The 19676-nt window shown below is 39.9% G+C and overlaps 3 protein-coding genes across 3 annotated transcripts; all 3 read left to right on the top strand.

Moving 5' to 3' along the window:
• The first annotated feature begins 1664 nt into the window (after nt 1-1664).
• LOC122131370 (GTPase IMAP family member 4-like) lies at nt 1665-3679 on the top strand. Its single transcript, XM_042706170.1, has 2 exons — nt 1665-2369; nt 2554-3679. Exons 1-2 carry the CDS (start codon nt 1979-1981, stop codon nt 3351-3353), a joined length of 1191 nt encoding a protein of 396 aa, XP_042562104.1. The 5' UTR covers nt 1665-1978; the 3' UTR covers nt 3354-3679.
• A 953-nt stretch (nt 3680-4632) lies between these two features.
• LOC122131372 (GTPase IMAP family member 8-like) lies at nt 4633-14202 on the top strand. Its single transcript, XM_042706172.1, has 7 exons — nt 4633-4672; nt 5189-5890; nt 9902-10606; nt 11005-11709; nt 12108-12631; nt 13309-13557; nt 14179-14202. The coding sequence occupies exons 1-7, from the start codon at nt 4633-4635 to the stop codon at nt 14200-14202; spliced, it is 2949 nt and encodes a 982-aa protein (XP_042562106.1).
• On the top strand, nt 14127-18763 carry LOC122131371. Its single transcript, XM_042706171.1, has 6 exons — nt 14127-14768; nt 17011-17066; nt 17174-17217; nt 17313-17527; nt 17643-17887; nt 18507-18763. Exons 1-6 carry the CDS (start codon nt 14423-14425, stop codon nt 18702-18704), a joined length of 1104 nt encoding a protein of 367 aa, XP_042562105.1. The 5' UTR covers nt 14127-14422; the 3' UTR covers nt 18705-18763.
• Nucleotides 18764-19676: the final 913 nt, after the last annotated feature.

The raw sequence follows: 19676 nt of genomic DNA, 5'->3' as shown, positions 1-19676 counted from the left end.
AACATTACCTAATAATCAAACAACGGAGCCGCAAGGCAGCCGGTGTGAAACGTGCCTTAGGCTACTGGTGATACGAGTTACCTTAATTACTTATTTTTCTCATACAGAAATGTTGTTTTCACACTAAATTAAGTGAGTTTTTTTATTTGACAAGCACAGGAATTTAAATATTTGTTTAAGGCCCACTTATAGATTATGTATGGGCTTTTTAGCCTTTATTTGGATAGGACAGTGAAGTATTTTGGACAGGAAGTGAGGAGGAGTGAAGAGGAGCGGGAAACGACAGCAGGCCGGAATCGAACCTGTGTCCCCGCGGGCATTGTAGCCTGTAAATGGGGGGCTTATTGGCTCGCGACTATGTCGGAAAACAGTTTAGCAAAATGTCCTCCGATTAAGAAGCATTGAAACATGACGAGAGTATGTATTGTATTTTGAATTCTAAACTTTTTCAAGCATGCCAGCTATTTTTATGTATATTCTGTGGAATGTGTATTCTGTGTGAATGTCAAATAGTAAAGTTTTAGGCGATCACCTGGTGATTTTTATTTTTTACAAGTAGCCTACTCATATTGTGTGGTCTGGCAAAAGTCAATTCTGTGATTCTACCTGACAACAGAAGCTGATTGAGTGAATATTAGAAAAACAGAAGCTGATTGGGTGAATCCTACTACTGTTAGCCTACCATCACTCGAGTACAAGTGTGAGGGGCAGGAAATGCAGAAGTAAAGAGGTTTCTACTTTGTGTCACTCTTTTTGTTTTGTGTGCTTGAAAGGACTGTTTGCTCTCATCTTATCCCACACTTCCTAAGGTAAAAAGTGTGTTTATACAATGAGAAGATAGAAATAAACAGATATTAGACCTGTAAGGCCCAGTAAATATGTTTAAGCAGCCAGTGTGAAAGGTGCCTTAGGCAACTGGCGATTCAAGTTACCTTAATGGCTTTTTTTCTTATACAGCAATATTGTTTTCACCCTACATGAAGTAAGTCTTTTTATGTGACAAACACAGGAAATTAAATGTTTTTTAAGACCGACTGTTAGATTGTTTTCAGTTATGATTTTGCATTCATCATTCTCATGTGTCAAAGAGGTTTTAGTTTGCATATTCAGTAATTTGGCAGTAAGTTTTCTTTCATCACAACATCATCTGATCTTGTGTATGAGAGATGGCAACAAAACTATGCCGAACAACAGGTTTAGGTGTTCACTGGAACAGTTTGTACGTTTAAGGCAACTATCTACTTTATACAGTATTACACTATTATATATAGTTATCTATGGAGAATGCTAGTATACTATTATCTACCATATAATACTATTATACTGCTATGTTGTCTCCTTTCAAACAGTATGAACATGTTTTTTCCAGCCATAAGTACTTCTTGACACTGAGGCCATCTGAGTGAAACTGAAGAGATGGCTGCAGGAGGATCATTTAGTGGTGAGTCCATTAATTTATCCTAATATCCTAATCAGGTGTGTGTGTGTGTGTGTGTGTGTGTGTGTGTGTGTGTTTCTGTGTGTGTAAATGTGTGTGTGTGTGTGTGTGTGTGTGTGTGTGTGTGTGTGTGTGTGTGAATTGTAGTATTATTAGTAATTATGTCTATTTGTTTGTAATGTGTTTGTGGAGCTAAAGTGTTTTGTGTCTGACTGTGTTGCTTCATGAACAGGAGGTGTCCTCCATCTCTCAGACTTGAGGATTGTGCTGCTGGGGAACAGAGAAGCTGCAAAGAGTTCAGCAGGAAACACCATCCTGGGCAGAGAGGAGTTTGACCCTGATGTGAGAACACTGCAGTGTGTGAAGAGACAGGGAGAGGTAGCAGGGAGACGGGTCACTGTGGTGGACACGCCAGGATGGAAGGACTATGATCCTCGGCTTTGTAAGGACTCTCCTAACCTCCTTAAACAGGAGATAGTTCTCAGCGTGACTCTGTGTCCTCCAGGACCTCATGCGTTTCTGCTGGTCGTCCAAGAGAACATGACCTTCACGGAGGCAGAGAGAAATGCCACATCAAACCACCTGAGTCTTCTGGGCCATGGAGCCTGGAAACACTCTCTAGTTCTGTTCATTCAGGAGAGACCTTCAGAAGAGAAAGCCTTTGAGGTTAAAGGGAAAATGCTCCAGTGGCTTGTAGAGAAATGTGGGAACAGATATCATGTCCTCAACATTATGAACAAGGATGACACGCAAGTCACTGAGCTACTGGAGGAGATAGAAAAGATGGTAGCAGGAAACAGTGGATTATACCATGAAATACACAGAGAGAGATTACAGGAGGTGGAAGAGAAGAGGACAGGAGAAGAGAGGAGAGCAGAAGAGAGAAGGAAGGAGGTGCAGAGACAAAGACTGTCTTTCAGCTCAACAAAGGGTGAGTTAAATTTGTCGTCTGCAGAATTACACTATTAGTATTCAAATGAAACAATGATATGTTGATGAATGTTACTAGCTAATTGTCCAAAAAAACAGACTCAAATGATGGATAAGCTAATTATTACAAATATTTACTTTAAAAATGAGAGAAATATGTTCATAGTCTCTGTTTACTCCTACAGGTGACACATTACTTTCAGAACTCAGGATTGTGCTGCTGGGAGTTAAAGGCGCTGGTAAGAGTTCATCAGGAAACACCATCCTGGGCAGAGAGGCGTTTCAAACTGGACAGAGATCTGCTGTGTGTTTGAAGAGACAGGGAGAAGTAGCAGGGAGACAAGTCACTGTGGTGGAGGCTCCAGGATGGTGGGCATGTCTATCTCCCGAGGATCAACCCAAAATGATCAAAAGAGAGATTGTGGTCAGTCAGGGTTTGTGTGATCAGGGTCCACATAGTTTTTGTTTGGTCATACGAGCGGATGCTAGTTTCACAGAGCAACACAAGACATCAGTTCAACAACACTTATCTCTCCTCAGTGAGAGAGTGGGGAGTCACACCATGGTTCTGTTCACCTGTGGAGACCTGCTGGGAGACACAACCATTGAGCAGTACATTGAGAGTGAGGGAGAGCATTTGAAATGGCTGATTGAGAAATGTGGGAACAGATATCATGTCCTCAACAATGCAAACAGCACTGATGACACACAGGTAACAGAGCTGCTGGACAAAATTGAAGAAATGGTCGCTGGGAACAGGGGCTTTCATTATGAGATGGACAAGAAGAGACTGGAGGAAACACAGGAAAGGAGGATAAAAGAGGAAGACAGAGCAAAAGAGAGACTGATGAAGGTGGAGAAGCAAAGACAACACCTCCAGTCACTGAAGCGTGAGTTGCCTCATATCTTAACTTTCTTGCAAATGCAAAGTTTTTTAGTTTTTCCTCCCAAGTGTAAATGTACAAGTAGCATTAAGAAGCTATGAACTTCATGGGAAACATAAAGCAGTTTATGATATTAATTCACATGGCAGGAAAACACATCCTCATGGACTAAATGTGAACATAAACTAATTTAAATGTTTTATAAATACAGAAAGATCCCTCAAAAACTAAATCTGATATAAATGCTATAACATCACCAAAACCAATTTCTTTCTAATATATTCTAACAAAGTTCAAAGTTCAAAGTGGGACTCCGATGCAGACCAGCAGACCAGTTAGTGATGAGAAGCTCGATACTGACCTTAATTCTACATGTTACGTGATTTTCCCTGACTGAAGCCTAAAAATGTTTTGAAAGTAAGGTCCATACACCTGACTGTTAACTATGTATTTCCGGTTCTGATACTTTTACTTTGATAGGGACTGGATGTTGTTACGGTGAGGTTACTGTGTGAGTTGTACCGGTGAACATGGAGTTTGACCATTAAAAGCGTTAAAGGAAACACAGTGTTTTCTGTCAGTTTAACACTGACCACAGGGAAACCAAACCCAAATATGGACACAAACTGCAGTTCATACTTCTTTACTGAATGGAAATTGTTAGAGATAAATTACTCTGTCGTGTTGTTTTGGAGAGGAACCACCATACGAAGCAATTTGTTGTAACAAGGTTGAGTTTTACTGGTGGATACTGATACAATACAACTTGCCCAACAGACAGTCAAGTACAGTCAAGCAAGCCGGAGAATGCGAATTCTAGAGTCTAAACAGAGGATGCTCGCACTTTTAAGGCCTAATTCTGTGATGTCACTTCTGGCCCCCTGCACCTCCCACATACACTGTCTTCCACTCGGCACTTAGTTATAACACATGATTCTTGTGGTGTTTCCCATTTACAGAACTTCTGCTTTTAATCTGCTGACACATGTATGTCTGGACACTTTATCTGTGCCCCAGCCTTGACCACCTAAGATTTATATGCTTCTCTCCTCTTCCGGGCCTTTGTCCCCGTTTTAACTTGCTCTCTCCTGTCTGACTCTGCTTTACATTTCCCCTGCAGATGTTACTTGCTGTTTTTCTGACTTGTTGGCAGACTGCCCTTTTCTTGTGATTATACTTCATTGATACATTTGCTTAAATGTGATATGATTATATAAATTTGATCATTCAAATTTATCTTACAAAATCCAGAAACACAAAACGCATAAAATATTCCTAAATCATCACAATAATCTGTCACAAAGGTGACACACAAAGGTTCTATTTTACCAGCAGAAAGAATCTCCAATGTTTAGGAAAAGAGGGCGACCTCTGAAAAACATGTATTTGATCCTAGGCACAGGTCAATATGAAAATACTCGTAAGCAAGAACAAAACGATAGAAAACGCCCAAACCAATGAAACAGCGACTTAAAATAAGGCTATTAAATATGTTAAAAACAAGTTAAAAGTGGATCCACAAACGCAGAGACTAAAACGCACCCAGGAAAACTATTATTACTACATGGCAAAACAGTTTATGGACTTGAGTCTTTCTGAGTCACTCACTAAACAGACCTGCCTTTACAAGTCCTTTGAGTCACCTGAGTCAGTATCACCAAGAGACATGGCAAAACAGTTCATGGACTTTTGTTCTTTTTAGACTGATGGGGGGTGGAGCGTTCGGTAGCGGTACAGACACACCAGACACAGAGCTTCTGATTGTGGCGGAAACCTGCTGTTGCTTAAATGGCTCAAACACACTCAACCTCAAACACACTCAGCCTCAAACACACTCTTGTTCACCGTGGTAAGCGCTACCAACACTGAGAGCTAACCTAAAACTTTGATAACTTTGGTAAAAAAAAAATTCAGCTTTTTCTATTCTGTCTTCTAGGTCAAATACATCAGCCATCCCTGAGGATAGTTCTGCTGGGATTCAGGCTCTCTGGGAAGTCTTCAACTGGGAACACCATCCTGGGCAAAGACGTGTTTGAGTTATGCTTTATGTCAAAGTGTGAGAGGAGACAAGGAGAAGTAACAGGGAGACAGATCACTGTGGTTACCACTCCAAGCTGGGATTGTGTACGTGGCTTGAATGATGCTCCTGAATTCCTAAAACAGGAAACCGTACTGAGTGTATCCTTGTGTCATCCTGGACCACATGCTGTCTTACTCCTCATACGTCTAGATGTCTCCTTCACTAGTGAATATAGGCAACACGTAGAAGGCTATCTGTCTCTGTTTAGTGGGGCTATCTGGAGTCACACCCTGGTGCTGTTCACCTGTGGAGACTGGCTGGGAGACACAACCATTGAGCAGCACATTGAGAGTGAGGGAGAGCATCTGAAACGGCTGGTTGAGAAATGTGGGAACAGATATCATGTCCTCAACAATACAAACAGCACTGATGACACACAGGTGACCGAGCTGCTGGACAAAATTGAAGAAATGGTCACAGGGAACAGGGGCTGTCATTATGAGATGGACAGGAAGAGACTGGAGGAAACACAGGAAAGGAGGATGAAAGAGGAAGAGAGAGCAAAAGAGAGACTGATGAAGGTGGAGAAGCAAAGCCAACACCTCCAGTCACTGAAGCGTGAGTTGCCTTAATCATATGTTAACTGTTTCGTAAATGCAGTATTTTTGTTTTCATCCCAAGTAAAATATATTAGAAAGAAATTAAAAGAAGCAGTGTGTTATGATATGAATTCACATGGCAGGAAAAACATCCTCATGAACTAAATGTGATATAAATGCTGTAATCACCAAAACCAATATATTTCACATATTCTTAGACCTTTAAATATCAATGATGGAAATGAAATGAATCAATTTCTTCTGTATATAAAATTTTAAATCCTGCAATTGGGGTTCAAAGTGGGACTCAGATGCAGACCAGCGCATGTTGGTGATGAGAAACTCAAAACTGACCTCCTGACACCATGTTGAGCATTTGAAATGTAGATGTCTCGAAACACTCCTTTGGGGCGTCATTCAATTCTACATGTCACATGATTTTCCCTGACTGAAGCCTAAAAATGCTTCTGTCATCACCAGTGCCTCCTTCCTTGTCTGTAGCCTATACATTATTGGATGCATTATCTGTGTTGTCAGTGAACTCCCAAAGCTTTTCATATTACTGGTATCTAAGGAAAATAGCACCTATGGCAAAGTTTTTCCTGCATAGAGAAAATTTGGGCGCGCGCCTAAGCTATTTTCCCGAGCGCCTACAACAAATCCCGAGCGCCTAAGGCAAAAAAAAAAAGTCTGCGATAAAAAATAAATAAAAAAAAGCTGTCATTCATGGCGCAATTCAGCTTAATTGTGTTTTGAGCCCTCACCGTGGACTTCAAGGCAGCAGCTGCATGGAAGGCGCATCCCACCTCCCACCCCCTGAGCCAATCATTGAACAGAGGCAGCTCCAAGCTTGCCAGTTTAGAGAATACGTTGGTTTGAATTTGAGATTTGAGCAAGCAACTTAATGTAGCTAGCTTTTAGCTGTTTTAAACCAAGGCACTTCCAAAATGTTGTTTACAACCTGCTTACAAATCTGGTTAAAACAACTAGTGAAGGTGTTTTAGAATAATATTAATGCCATATACAATAAATGACTTTATGTTAACACCACTAATTAATGTTAGCTGTCTAATTATTTAGCGCAATGCTAGCATGTATCTACCGTAATTCGATTTTTAACCAAGGTAGCCTATTGTACTGCAAAATATTGATCGCGACCTGTTTACAAATCTGGTTAAAAAGATAAAGGTGAGCTGTTATTTATAGATATGAATTATTTCGCTCAGGGGGTGGGTGAGCTGCTGCCTTGAAGTCGACGGTGAGGGCTCAAAACACCATTAAGCCGCAATTCATCACGTGTGCAATGCATGTAAGCGAATATGGTCTCAATAGTTTGTTTCAATTATAGGCTACAGCCGAAACCTCGTTCTGTTTTGATCAATAGTAATCGAGTTGATAAGCGTGTCTTCTTGTCTGAACAATACGCAACTGTTAGGGTGCGCAAATGCACAGAGCGGCCAGCTGCCAATCACTCAACTTGCGTATGCATCAGTCGGCGGTGATTTTGAACATAACATTCCATTTTCAGTATTCATGGCTTTCAATGTATTAAAATATCTGCTATGTTGAGGACCTACACAGGTGTAGCTATTATTTGATTTGTCTACCCGTTTGAACGAGTACCAGTAGACCACGGGGCCTCGGGAGAGGCAGACAACCGCATTGGTTTATCAATGAAAGCTCAGCTCGTTCGGAGGAGAGCTGATAGATTTGTGTTGCATCTCGAATTAATATTATCATTGATAAACCGGTGCGGTTGTAAACTGTCGTTCCGCTGCGAGGGCCAGCCCGACGTGCACGAATACACCTGTACAAATGCAAATGAAATGTCCACTCAAAATGCTGACAAAAGTTTGATTTCCAACGCAGCCTCCATTGGTGGGCCAATAGAAGTTAAACACACTATTAAACATATTTGTGGACAGTTTTAATAATAAAAACAAAAAGAATGGTATGTAGGTTTGTATAATAAAAATAAATAGTAATAATAGATAAACTTGAATCTCATAATTTGTGTGTTCCATTTCTGACCACTGGTTAGTTCTAGATTCTATTGATATACATTTCAGTAGTTTGCATATATATGTAAAGAGGTAAACCTTGATAATCTTTGAACCATACATGATAGCACCATGGGGCTTGGACTATTGTCAATCTATTTGCATCTAAAGTGGAAGCAAAATGATTTCCTGAAGCATATCCTCATTATTTATGAAATGGTAAAATGTAAGCTAATAAGGTGACATGGTAACACAGATGGTAACAAATTATTTTTTTGAGCACCGAAGACCCATTTTGACCCAGGAAAAACCCTGGGCAAGCACAGAAATTGCGCCCCTTTGCAAACATCTGAAACCCATTGTTTAGACGTACCATAATATCAGCACAAAAATGCAGGACCCAAATATCACCATCAGGCGCTGCCAACCCTGGGACACTCATACTCCCTGCAGAAGTGCAAGTGGGCAAGGTTGTTACTAGGAGATGAAAACATTCTAGCCTTACCCAGACCTGTAGGGGGATCCGGGGGTATTCTCCCCTCGGAATGTTTGGCAATTCAATTCTGGAAGTTAAATGCCCCATTTTCACAAAGTTTGAGACAGAAACAGGGAGCCTAAAGACAGCCCATGGCATGCAGGGCCCATCGTCTGTCTGACTCACATGAACATTACCCCATCAATTAGACCACACTGCCTGTCTATGAAAACACTAGGCCACACTGTCACGGGACATGGACATCGCCCTAGGTTACCCATAGAAAACATTTATGAGGTTTTTACAGACAGAAATTATATTTCATCATACTCTTTGAAGCCTTTGATTGGTGAACCAAGGTTTAGACAGGCAAGAGTGCTGTCTGGAGATTGATTTTAAACTGGGAGGTATGAAAACTCATTTCATTCCCTTTTGCCCAAATAGTCAACAACAGGAGATAACTCTTCCTCCTCCTCACCTGCACCTTGTTGCCTTCATCCTTTTTCTTTTAGATAAATGTTCTTATATCCTTAGCTTTCAAGTTTTGCATTAGTGAATTAGCTAGCTACCACCAGATGCAAACAATGACAAGCCCTGTAACCGGTGCACGCTCTCTCTCGTGCTGACATGTGCGCGTGCAAAGTAGTTTGAAGTAGATCTTTTACATTTTTACATTTTACATTTAGTCCATTAGCAGACGCTTTTATCCAAAGCGACTTACATATGTGCGACTTGCAATGTATACACATTTTACATTCGCACTGATGGCACACTGCACATCAGGAGCAATTAGGGGTTCAGTGTCGTGCTCAAGGACGCTTCGACAGGGAATCGAACTAGCAACCTTCTGATTACTAAATTACTTCTTTACCTCCTGTACCACTGTCGCCCCCGATCTGCTGCTTGAATGAGACACAGATGACCCAAAGCTACTTGTGTTTTTGATCAATGATATCATACTATTTCTGAACGACAGATGATTAGACCCAGGGCTATTTTTATTATTATTATTTTTGTAAAAAATAAAAACAATAAAACCACATTTTTTAGAAATGTAAAACATCCGGGCTGTAGCCCATGAGCCAAGTAATACATAGAATTACAAAACATAGAGTCTTGCTGTACAAATACATACAGTGGGCCTACATGTAGGGTGACCAGGTGCAAACAGACCAAATGTGGGATGGGTAGTTTCTTAACGCTGAGAGGTAACCTAAAACTTTGATAACTTTAGTAAAAAGGTGAAAGGGAAAGGTTTGTGAACATTTATTTTCAACAAAAATGAGAGAAGTTATTGAGACATTAAAATAATTCTGTAATGATATATACATTTTAATACATTTAAAGGAAATTAAATGAACACATTTCTTTAAAAGATCTGTTTAAACCCTTTAACTACAGTTATGTTATTCACACTATTAGGGAAATCTATCTGAATGTAAATGTGTGTGGTCATGAACGGAAATATTAATAATTAGATTTAAATAAAACATCATTTGTAAAATGGAAATTTTAATATCATACATGCTTTGTTTTCTCATATTCTATATTACAGGCAAATCACCTCCCCTGTCAGAGTTCAGAGTTGTGCTGCTGGGATACAGATGTGCTGGGAAGAGTTCATCAGGAAACACCATCCTTGGCAGAGAGGAGTTTGACCTGAAGAGAAGAACAGCTCAGTGTGTGAAGAGACAGGGAGAAGTAGCAGGGAGACAGGTCACAGTGGTGGACACGCCAGGCTTTTGGCTTAAGCACACTGTCAAAGACACTCCTGAGCTCACTAAACAGGAGATTGTGCTCAGTGTGTCTCTGTGTCCTCCAGGACCACATGCTGTCCTCCTGGTCATACGTGTGGATCTAGCCATTACAGAGGACAAACAAGGCAAATTGCAGGAATCCCTGGATTTTCTCAGTGAGAGTGTGTGGAGTCACACCATGGTGCTGTTCACCTGTGGAGACTGGCTGGGAGACACAACCATTGAGCAGTACATTGAGAGTGAAGGGGCCCTGCAGTCTCTAATAGAGAAATGTGGGAACAGATATCATGTCCTCAACAATGAAAATAGAGGTGATGATACACAGGTTACACAGCTGTTGGAGAAAATTGAAGAAATTGTGGAAGGAAACAGGGGCCATCACTTTGAGATGGACAGAAAGAGACTGGAGGAAACACAGGAAAAGAGGCAAAAAGAGGATGAGAGAGCAAAAGAGAGACTGATGAAGGTGGAGAAGCAAAGACAACACCTCCAGTCACTGAAGAGTGAGTTGTGTTTGATATTTTACAAACCCCCCTTAAAATCACCACACAAATATGAATCTTTAATTAAAAAAGTGAATGCATTTGTAACAATAATGAAACAGTAATTAGTGACACATTAAATTAAATACATAATGACATACACATATATATATATATATATATATTCACATTTGAATACATTTAAATGACATTAAATGAACCAATTTCTTTAAATGGTCTGTTTTAAAACCCTATTACTACGGGCATGCTATTCACACTATAAGGGGAAATCTATGTAAAGGTAAATGTGTGTGGTCAAACTCTAAAATATTGATCATTTGATTTAAATAAAACATAGTTTTAAGATTGGAATTTTAATATCATGTACGTCTTTATAATTCATACAATCTATATTACAGGCAAATCACCTCCACTGTCAGAGTTCAGAGTTGTGCTTCTGGGAAACAGATATGCTGGGAAGAGTTCATCAGGAAACACCATCCTGGGCAGAGAGGAGTTTGACCTGAAGAGAAGAACAGCTCAGTGTGTAAAGAGACAAGGAGAAGTAGCAGGCAGACAGGTCACAGTAGTCGAGGCTCCAGGATGGTGGAGTAAGTTCAACCTCAAAGACACTCCTGAGCTCACTAAACAGGAGATTGTGCTTAGTGTGTCTCTGTGTCCTCCAGGACCACATGCTGTCCTCCTGGTCATACGTGTGGATAAAGCCATTACAGAGGACAAGCGAGGCATATTGCAGGAACACCTGGAGTTTCTCAGTGAGAGTGTGTGGAGTCACACCATGGTGCTGTTCACCTATGGAGACTGGCTGGGAGACACAACCATTGAGCAGCACATTGAGAGTGAAGGGGCCCTGCAGTCTCTCATAGAGAAATGTGGGAACAGATATCATGTCCTTAACAATGAAAATAGAGGTGATGATACACAGGTTACACAGCTGTTGGAGAAAATTGAAGAAATTGTGGAAGGAAACAGGGGCCATCACTTTGAGATGGACAGAAAGAGACTGGAGGAAACACAGGAAAAGAGGCAAAAAGAGGATGAGAGAGCAAAAGAGAGACTGATGAAGGTGGAGAAGCAAAGACAACACCTCCAGTCACTGAAGAGTGAGTTGTGTTTGATATTTTACAAACCCCCCTTAAAATCACCACACAAATATGAATCTTTAATTAAAAAAGTGAATGCATTTGTAACAATAATGAAACAGTAATTAGTGACACATTAAATTAAATACATAATGACATACACATATATATATATATATATATATTCACATTTGAATACATTTAAATGACATTAAATGAACCAATTTCTTTAAATGGTCTGTTTTAAAACCCTATTACTACGGGCATGCTATTCACACTATAAGGGGAAATCTATGTAAAGGTAAATGTGTGTGGTCAAACTCTAAAATATTAATCATTTGATTTAAATAAAACATAGTTTTAAGATTGGAATTTTAATATCATGTACGTCTTTATAATTCATACAATCTATATTACAGGCAAATCACCTCCACTGTCAGAGTTCAGAGTTGTGCTTCTGGGAAACAGATATGCTGGGAAGAGTTCATCAGGAAACACCATCCTGGGCAGAGAGGAGTTTGACCTGAAGAGAAGAACAGCTCAGTGTGTAAAGAGACAAGGAGAAGTAGCAGGCAGACAGGTCACAGTAGTCGAGGCTCCAGGATGGTGGAGTAAGTTCAACCTCAAAGACACTCCTGAGCTCACTAAACAGGAGATTGTGCTTAGTGTGTCTCTGTGTCCTCCAGGACCACATGCTGTCCTCCTGGTCATACGTGTGGATGAAGCCATTACAGAGGACGAGCGAGGCAAATTGCAGGGACACCTGGAGTTTCTCGGTGAGAGTGTGTGGAGTCACACCGTGGTGCTGTTCACCTATGGAGACTGGCTGGGAGACATAACCATTGAGCAGCACATTGAGAGTGAAGGGGCCCTGCAGTCTCTAGTAGAGAAATGTGGGAACAGATATCATGTCCTTAACAATCTGAACAACACTGATGATCAGGTCTTGCTGCTGCTAAAGAAGATAGAAGAGATAGTTGCAGGAAACAGCTACCTTCACTATGAGATGGACAGAAAGAGACTGGAGGAAATGGAGGAGAGCAGAAAACAACAGAGACAGAGAGCAGACGACAGAGAAATGTATGTCTACAGGCAGAAAAAAACTCTTGCATATTCAGTGGGTGAGTTGATTAATATTAAAATAATATTTTTTATTAATTTATGCCCTATCTTTTATTTTAATCCAGTATCATTAAATTGAGAAAACACTCATCATGTCATTCTTTAATTCCATTTTTTGTGTGCTGAATTTACATACATATTTCCCTCTCAAATTATTATAATATGCTGTTTCTAAATGCAGGTGATGTTCCACATCTCTCAGAGGTCAGGATTGTGCTGCTGGGATACAGAAATGCTGGGAAGAGTTCATCAGGAAACACCATCCTGGACAGAGAGGAGTTTGATACTGTAGAGAGAACAGCTCAGTGTGTGAAGAGACAGGGAGAAGTAGCAAGGAGACAGGTCACTGTGGTGGACACGCCAGGCTTTTCTATTAATACAACTGTCAAAGACACTCCTGAGCTCATTAAACAGGAGATTGTCCACAGTGTGTCTCTGTGTCCTCCTGGACCACATGTTGTCCTCATGGTCATACGTGTATTTGATTCTATTAAACAGCTCCAAAGAAAAAATATAGAGGAACACTTGAGGCTTGCTGGTGAAGAACTTTGGAGTCACACCATGGTGCTGTTCACCTATGGGGACTGGCTGGGGGACACGACCATTGAGCAGTACATTGAGAGTGAAGGAGAAAGCCTCCATTGGCTCATTCAGAAATGTGGGCACAGATATCATGTCCTCAATAACAAGAATAAAGGGGATGACTCACAGGTTACAGAGCTGCTGCAGAAGATTGAAGAGATGGTGGTAAGAAACAGAGGTTCTCACTATGAGAAGAGAAAACGAGAGAGATCACTGAGGTCATTCTTTCGAGGTGAGTTACAGCATGTGACAGTGTCTGCACTTAACAAATGCAAAATTTAGTTTAGTTCCCCGTGGATTTCAATCCTCAACTCACACATATGTTCTAATCCCTCTAATATTTTAATATGCACTATTGAAGCACAATTTAATTCCAAATACATTCAAATTAATTCAGACATAATTGCTATGCCATGTTCATCAAAAGCTAATTGGACCTTTCATGTTGGACCTCAAGGTTTGCTGACATGGAATAGAGGAAATACACAGGACAGGGAGATGGACGAGACTGCTGCAGGATTGGGAGGATTGGACCTGCAGCAGAGCATTAGTTTGCCCCCGAACAGTATGAACCATGTTTAATTCATTCCTGTGTAAAAGTACAGTACATGTTTGGTAAAATACTACAGCAGTGATGATAGTGTTGTGGCTAAAATGTACTGTATTCTATGGAAGTTTAAGTTTACTGTGCTTTACGGTTATCATCTGCAGCTTAGTAAACCTACTTACCCACTGACAGTCCTTTATGTGCTCAGTGTTCTTGGTAATTATGCTGTTTCTTTGCAGTGTCTGTGTTTCATTGTTAAATAGTTTGAATAAATCAGTGTCAGAGACAGTATCTTGGCATATAAAGTGCGCCTAAGGAAACTGGTGGATATGGTGGCACCAAATTAAATCCGCCTCAGTAAAGGTGGTCCCTCTTCATGTCATATTGGGATGACTGGTGACATTGATAGAGTGAGTGTGATTCCTAAATGTCTCTTAAGTGTAATTGTGTTCTGTTTCAGTGAGTGGAGATGACAGATCTGAGATGTTCACAGTGGAAAGCTCGGCCTACGGCACACACACATCAGCAGCACCATCTGAAGCCCCCTCTGAATGGGGCTATCAGGAATCCATAAACACTGTGAGTTCTGGAATTGGCTCTATGAGTTCTGGAACTCCGAGAGGTTCTAAGAAAGCTGGAAAGTTCAGAGCTGAGAAGACTGGCCCAGAGTCAGGAAACATCGGCCGTCACTATGAGATGGACAGAAAGAGAGGAAAGAGATTGGAGGAAATGGAGGAGAGAGGGAAACAACAGGGAGCAGAGGACAGAGAGATGGAGGACAGACAGATGGATGTCCTCGGGCAGAGAGATGCTCATACAGTTTCAGTTGGTGAGTTGATTCTCTTATGTACAAGAATAGGGTTTTCTGCTTTCATTTACCTTGATGAATTATTATCTGTGTGTGTGTCTTGTGTGATATACATATATCATTAATATGTAAATGTACTTTAATTTGAGTTCATTGCCATGAAATTAAAGAAAACATTATTTGTTTCATTATTTAATGTGAGGTGTAATACGACATGTACTTCTTTACTGGTGCATTACTATTATATCATGAGTTTTATATTCAACAGAAAATGACACGTCTTCAAGAAAAACTCATACCGTAAATCCTCAAATAAAGACCGGGATTCAATTAGAGGCCAGGCTTCAGATAGTAGCTGGGGGCGTGGTCGATACGGACAAATAAAGGCCGGGCCCCGAATACATGCCGGGGGTAAAATATCAGCACAAAGCAGACATCACAATTTAATTTAATGCATTTCATAAATACATGTTCTCCTCATGTTTAATGTTGTTGGCTTATTTCATGGGCTGTTTGCAATTAAAAAAAGACATTTTCCAAAGTAGGCCTACTAGGCGAATTTGTTATTATACAGTTACTTGCCAAAACGATAGAAGACATTCCTCCAAAATACCTATTTTTAATGATTTTGTTGCCGTTTCGTGATTTCCGATAAGAACAATTGTTCTTCAGACTAATAGAACTTTAAAGGTGATGAATATCAAGAAATTACAGACCTGCGAATGTTGGGGTGCCCCATTCAAATCAACGGAAGTTTTTGGAACATTCTGAAGAGCCGTATAATAAGTACGAAATAAAGGCCTGCCCCTAATACAAGCCTGCCCCAAATACAGGCCGGTGCGCTGTGCAGCCTAAGTAAATAAAAGCCCCGGCCACAATTTGAGGATTTACGGTATATGTATCCATCGAATTAGTTGTGAAATTAATAGAAAAATACAACATTTTGAAGGTATGAGCAAGGCTGGAAATAATTATTTCATGCTTAAAATAACAGCTTGAAACAGCTTTCATTAGAGACTTCATAAGAAGTCTTGCTTAATGTGGAGCAGTGCTTTGGGTTGGTTTGTCTCGTTGTAGGATGAAAGTGGCGAGCTTTAATTGTTTCTTTTTACTCTACTAACTCTATACCTCAGCAGTGTATTCTCTGGGATCTAAACACCTCTAGTTACATTAGTCTGTCCATGTTTTCTTTCAATCATTTTCTGACCAGTAGCAGTTTTCCTTTTAGTAATTTGCTCATTTTAGTCTTTACCTTACAAGGGCTAGTCCTGGATGTGACTTCTTCTTTGAAACTCTGCCTAGAAAGCTATTATTACACAGCCTCTTCACAGCTGACTATCAGACTGAGGCCTGTCAGACACTTTTGAGGTAGTTTGACATGCCTTGACATTTTTATCTATTTTACCTATCTAAAAAAATGCTTACATTCAGCACAGACACAGCACAAATAATCTGAGAACAGTAAGAATGTAATTATTCTATTTCTTTGTTTAAATCAACTGTAAACATACTCTTTTCAAAATCATTATTTTCAGAGGTACCTAAATATTGTACAAAAAACACACACACACACACACACACACACACACACATGCTTGATCACAGAAGTGTCTACAAACTGATGTAACTTACAATGTTTTTGTCTTCATAAAACGACATGAACATGTTTTCTGTAGTGATCACTTTAAAGGATTGTCAATAGATTCTGAAGTTAAATTTGACCAGTCATCGTTCTGACCATTTTTTAAATTGTGATAGTTCCAAGAACTAAACATCAATTGCGGTTAATGGGTTGAGACATTAATGGTTTATTTTTCTGAAGATGAAGATTGTTATGAATCAGAGAACTGTGAATCCCCTGGCCCCTCAGTAGCAGTGCTATCACACATGTCTATTCCACAGAAAACAGAGAGGTAAACTAAATATAGTTCATTTTACTGCCATTTTGGTATTTGATAAACTTTTTACAAATACATATTTTGCATACAGATTTTGAAAATGTTCTACAATAATGTTGGGAAATAATTATGTTGTTAATTGTGTTTTAGACATTGTAAAATTATGTGAAAAAAGTTATTGGAAAAATATTTTTTAAATTAAATGTACTTAATCTTTCATTTGATCTGAAAGTATTGCTGTTTTCTGCAGAGGACATCTTGGTGGACAGCTTCCAGAAAAGAAAGGTATGATTAACATCCCACATGTATCTCTGCAGTCAATCAAGTCCTCATTAAGTCCTGTTTACACATCTGTGGTTTTGCAGGGGAAGTGGAAGATATGTGTAGTGCTGAAGACAGGGAATGCCATGGAGATGTAGAGGTATGTGAATTTAATAATTGTATTATAATATTTATTATGTCATAGTTATTACTATATTTTTCCTGTCAGCCATACAATATCAATATAATTGGTTTTCTCTCCCTCAGGTCTTCACACCAGAGATCACTACTTCAGAGAGGACCACATACAGGTTGGCTGTTGCATTTGCCAGTGTCAGAAGGTCTTATTTTATAAACTTTCATAAACCGGTATGATTTACTCATTCCTAATTTGCTCTGATTGCAGGTTCAGCTGTAGCTCTGCAGGTGTGTTCCAGTGTCGTTACACAGGCCTGGTCTTCAAAACGGACACAGCGGCTGAGGTGCAGTACCACACAGCGTCCTGGGACAACGGACAGCTGGAGTGTGAAGGTTTAATGGCAGCTGGTCCCCTGTTCAAGATGAAAGGTCTTCAGGGGACGGTCAGCCAGCTGGGATTTCCACACTGTGAGATTATTTCCAGTGAGTGGCTGTTTCAAAGCTACTTTCCCCTTGCAAGGCATTTAGTGTTTGCAAACTTGTTCACCTTTGCCCATTTTGCCACATGCAAGATGACTTTTTCTCTATGTTTCTGCAGGTGATAAGACTCCACCACTAACTATAATTCACATAAGTGACAAAAGGTTTGAGATGCTCCATCCTCTGATAACTTCAGACACCCATGTGTTTTTTAACATCAATGGATTCTCTAAGTTTGGACTTGGCAAAAAAAGACGCAGAGAGGAAAACATCAAGTGTCGGATCGAAGCTCTTGTGATACTCATTCTAGATGAGTCTACACTGAATGTTTTTCTGCTACCAAGGAATTTTGATCTCTGTGAGGTAGGATATTAGGATTTTTTAGAAGACTGTATGGTGAAGTGGTGATCTATTGGCTACATACAAGCACTGTATGGTGAAGTGGTGATCTATTGGCTACATACAAGCACTGTATGGTGAAGTGGTGATATATTGGCTACATACAAGCACTGTATGGTGAAGTGGTGATCTATTGGCAACATACAAGCACTGTATGGTGAAGTGGTGATCTATTGGCTACATACAAGCACTGTGTGGTGAAGTGGTGATCTATTGGCAACATACAAGCGCTGAATGGTGAAGTGGTGATCTATTGGCAACATACAAGCACTGTATGGTGAAGTGGTGATCTATTGGCAACATACAAGCACTGTGTGGTCAAGTGGTGATCTATTGGTGATCTTGTGACAAGCACTGTTTGATCAATCAAATCAAATCGCAATGTATGCAGTGTACTGTTGTTGATGGATTGTTCATAAATTAAAATAAAACAAAGACATGTTCCCTTAAGAATTCTGACTGTGGGACATCGAAATACATGACCATGATAACATGTTTGAACATTTATGTGCTCATTTTAGATTATTCATTTTTTTAATGGCTATATATATTAATTGTATTTGGGGATATTCTTTCGATTCAGCTATGTGAAAAGAGGAGGAAGTTGAAGCAAAGAGCAGAGATCTATGTTGATACCATATCAAACTGCAGACTAACCTCTGACGAGGAATACAGTCTCACCTGCCCTTCAGAGAAGCCCAAAGTAATGCACAAAGTAATTCCAGAGGTAAATAGAATGATGATTCATTATTTTTGTATTGGTTCTAAATGTAGCTGTTGATCAGTCAAAGGTGATGAGAGCAACTCCTTTTCTCTTTTCTTGATGGGCTGCAGATTGGTAAATTTGATGACAGCTATCAAGGCTGCTCTCCAACATTTCAGGTGTTTTTATCCATCATGGAACCCATTCATCTATATCTGCATGAAGGTGGCAATGGGCATGTGTGGAAGACCTATATAAACCTTCCAGGTAAATAGGTTTTTGACACTTGGGAAACATTTCATGACATGTATTGGAAGTAAAATAATGTTTAAAAACAATTAGCTGAATTGCATTTTCAGATGATATTGTTATTTATATTAACAGCTCACCAGAAGGGAGGGACTTCAGCAGGTAAGCAGTGAATTTTACACTAAGATGTTTTTCACACGGTATCCTCTGTCAGAACCTGAGTACAGTTGTTCTGAGGGTTTCCCATGTTGTTGGTAGATAACAGACTACAAATCAAGTAATTTCACTAAAGCGTCATCAAATGTAAATTGTAAATTATTGTAAACAATTGTAAATTACCTGATAATAACCACTCACCTCTACAATAATACTTATTTTTGACTCCGTACTTCACAGTTACTAACCCTATAACAAAACTGTTGTGTGGTAAATAGGATGTCCCTTATAAATAATGACATGTATCACTTTTAGAAAAACGATACCCAGTAATAACCACTAGCTACCACATTCATACACTTTACTTACTCTTTATTTTTTATTACGACTTACCTAACAGGTACTTAAACTGCAATTAGCGGGCTGTAATTTTATGTGTTTACCAATATTTTAATGACAGAAGCCTCCTGTTTCTGTTTTAGAGTTCATGCCCTCAAGTCCCTACACCCCGCCAGGTCAGGACTTCTTCCACAGACACAAAGCAGCGCTGGAGACGCGTCTAGGGCTCCTGGCACCCATCCTCTCGGATCTTGTGGCATGTAGAGTTCTTAACTCTCAGGAGAGACAGGATGTGGAGAGCAAGGA

Source organism: Clupea harengus, unplaced genomic scaffold (genome assembly GCF_900700415.2).
Source record: "Clupea harengus unplaced genomic scaffold, Ch_v2.0.2, whole genome shotgun sequence".
Lineage (NCBI taxonomy): Eukaryota > Metazoa > Chordata > Actinopteri > Clupeiformes > Clupeidae > Clupea > Clupea harengus.
This window is presented reverse-complemented; position numbering and strand designations above follow the sequence as displayed.

Bases quoted from the DNA above. Each gene is read 5' to 3' on its own strand.
- LOC122131370 (XM_042706170.1), top strand. From the start codon at position 1,979: ATGACCTTCACGGAGGCAGAGAGAAATGCCACATCAAACCACCTGAGT. The intron at 2,370-2,553 runs GTGAGTTAAATT...TTACTCCTACAG, and splicing joins GTCTTTCAGCTCAACAAAGG to GTGACACATTACTTTCAGAA.
- LOC122131372 (XM_042706172.1), top strand. From the start codon at position 4,633: ATGTATTTGATCCTAGGCACAGGTCAATATGAAAATACTC. The intron at 4,673-5,188 runs GTAAGCAAGAAC...TCTGTCTTCTAG, and splicing joins AGGTCAATATGAAAATACTC to GTCAAATACATCAGCCATCC. The intron at 12,632-13,308 runs GTCTTGCTGCTG...TCTATTAAACAG, and splicing joins TGAACAACACTGATGATCAG to CTCCAAAGAAAAAATATAGA.
- LOC122131371 (XM_042706171.1), top strand. From the start codon at position 14,423: ATGTTCACAGTGGAAAGCTCGGCCTACGGCACACACACATCAGCAGCA. The intron at 17,067-17,173 runs GTATGTGAATTT...TCTCTCCCTCAG, and splicing joins AATGCCATGGAGATGTAGAG to GTCTTCACACCAGAGATCAC. The intron at 17,528-17,642 runs GTGAGTGGCTGT...ATGTTTCTGCAG, and splicing joins ACACTGTGAGATTATTTCCA to GTGATAAGACTCCACCACTA.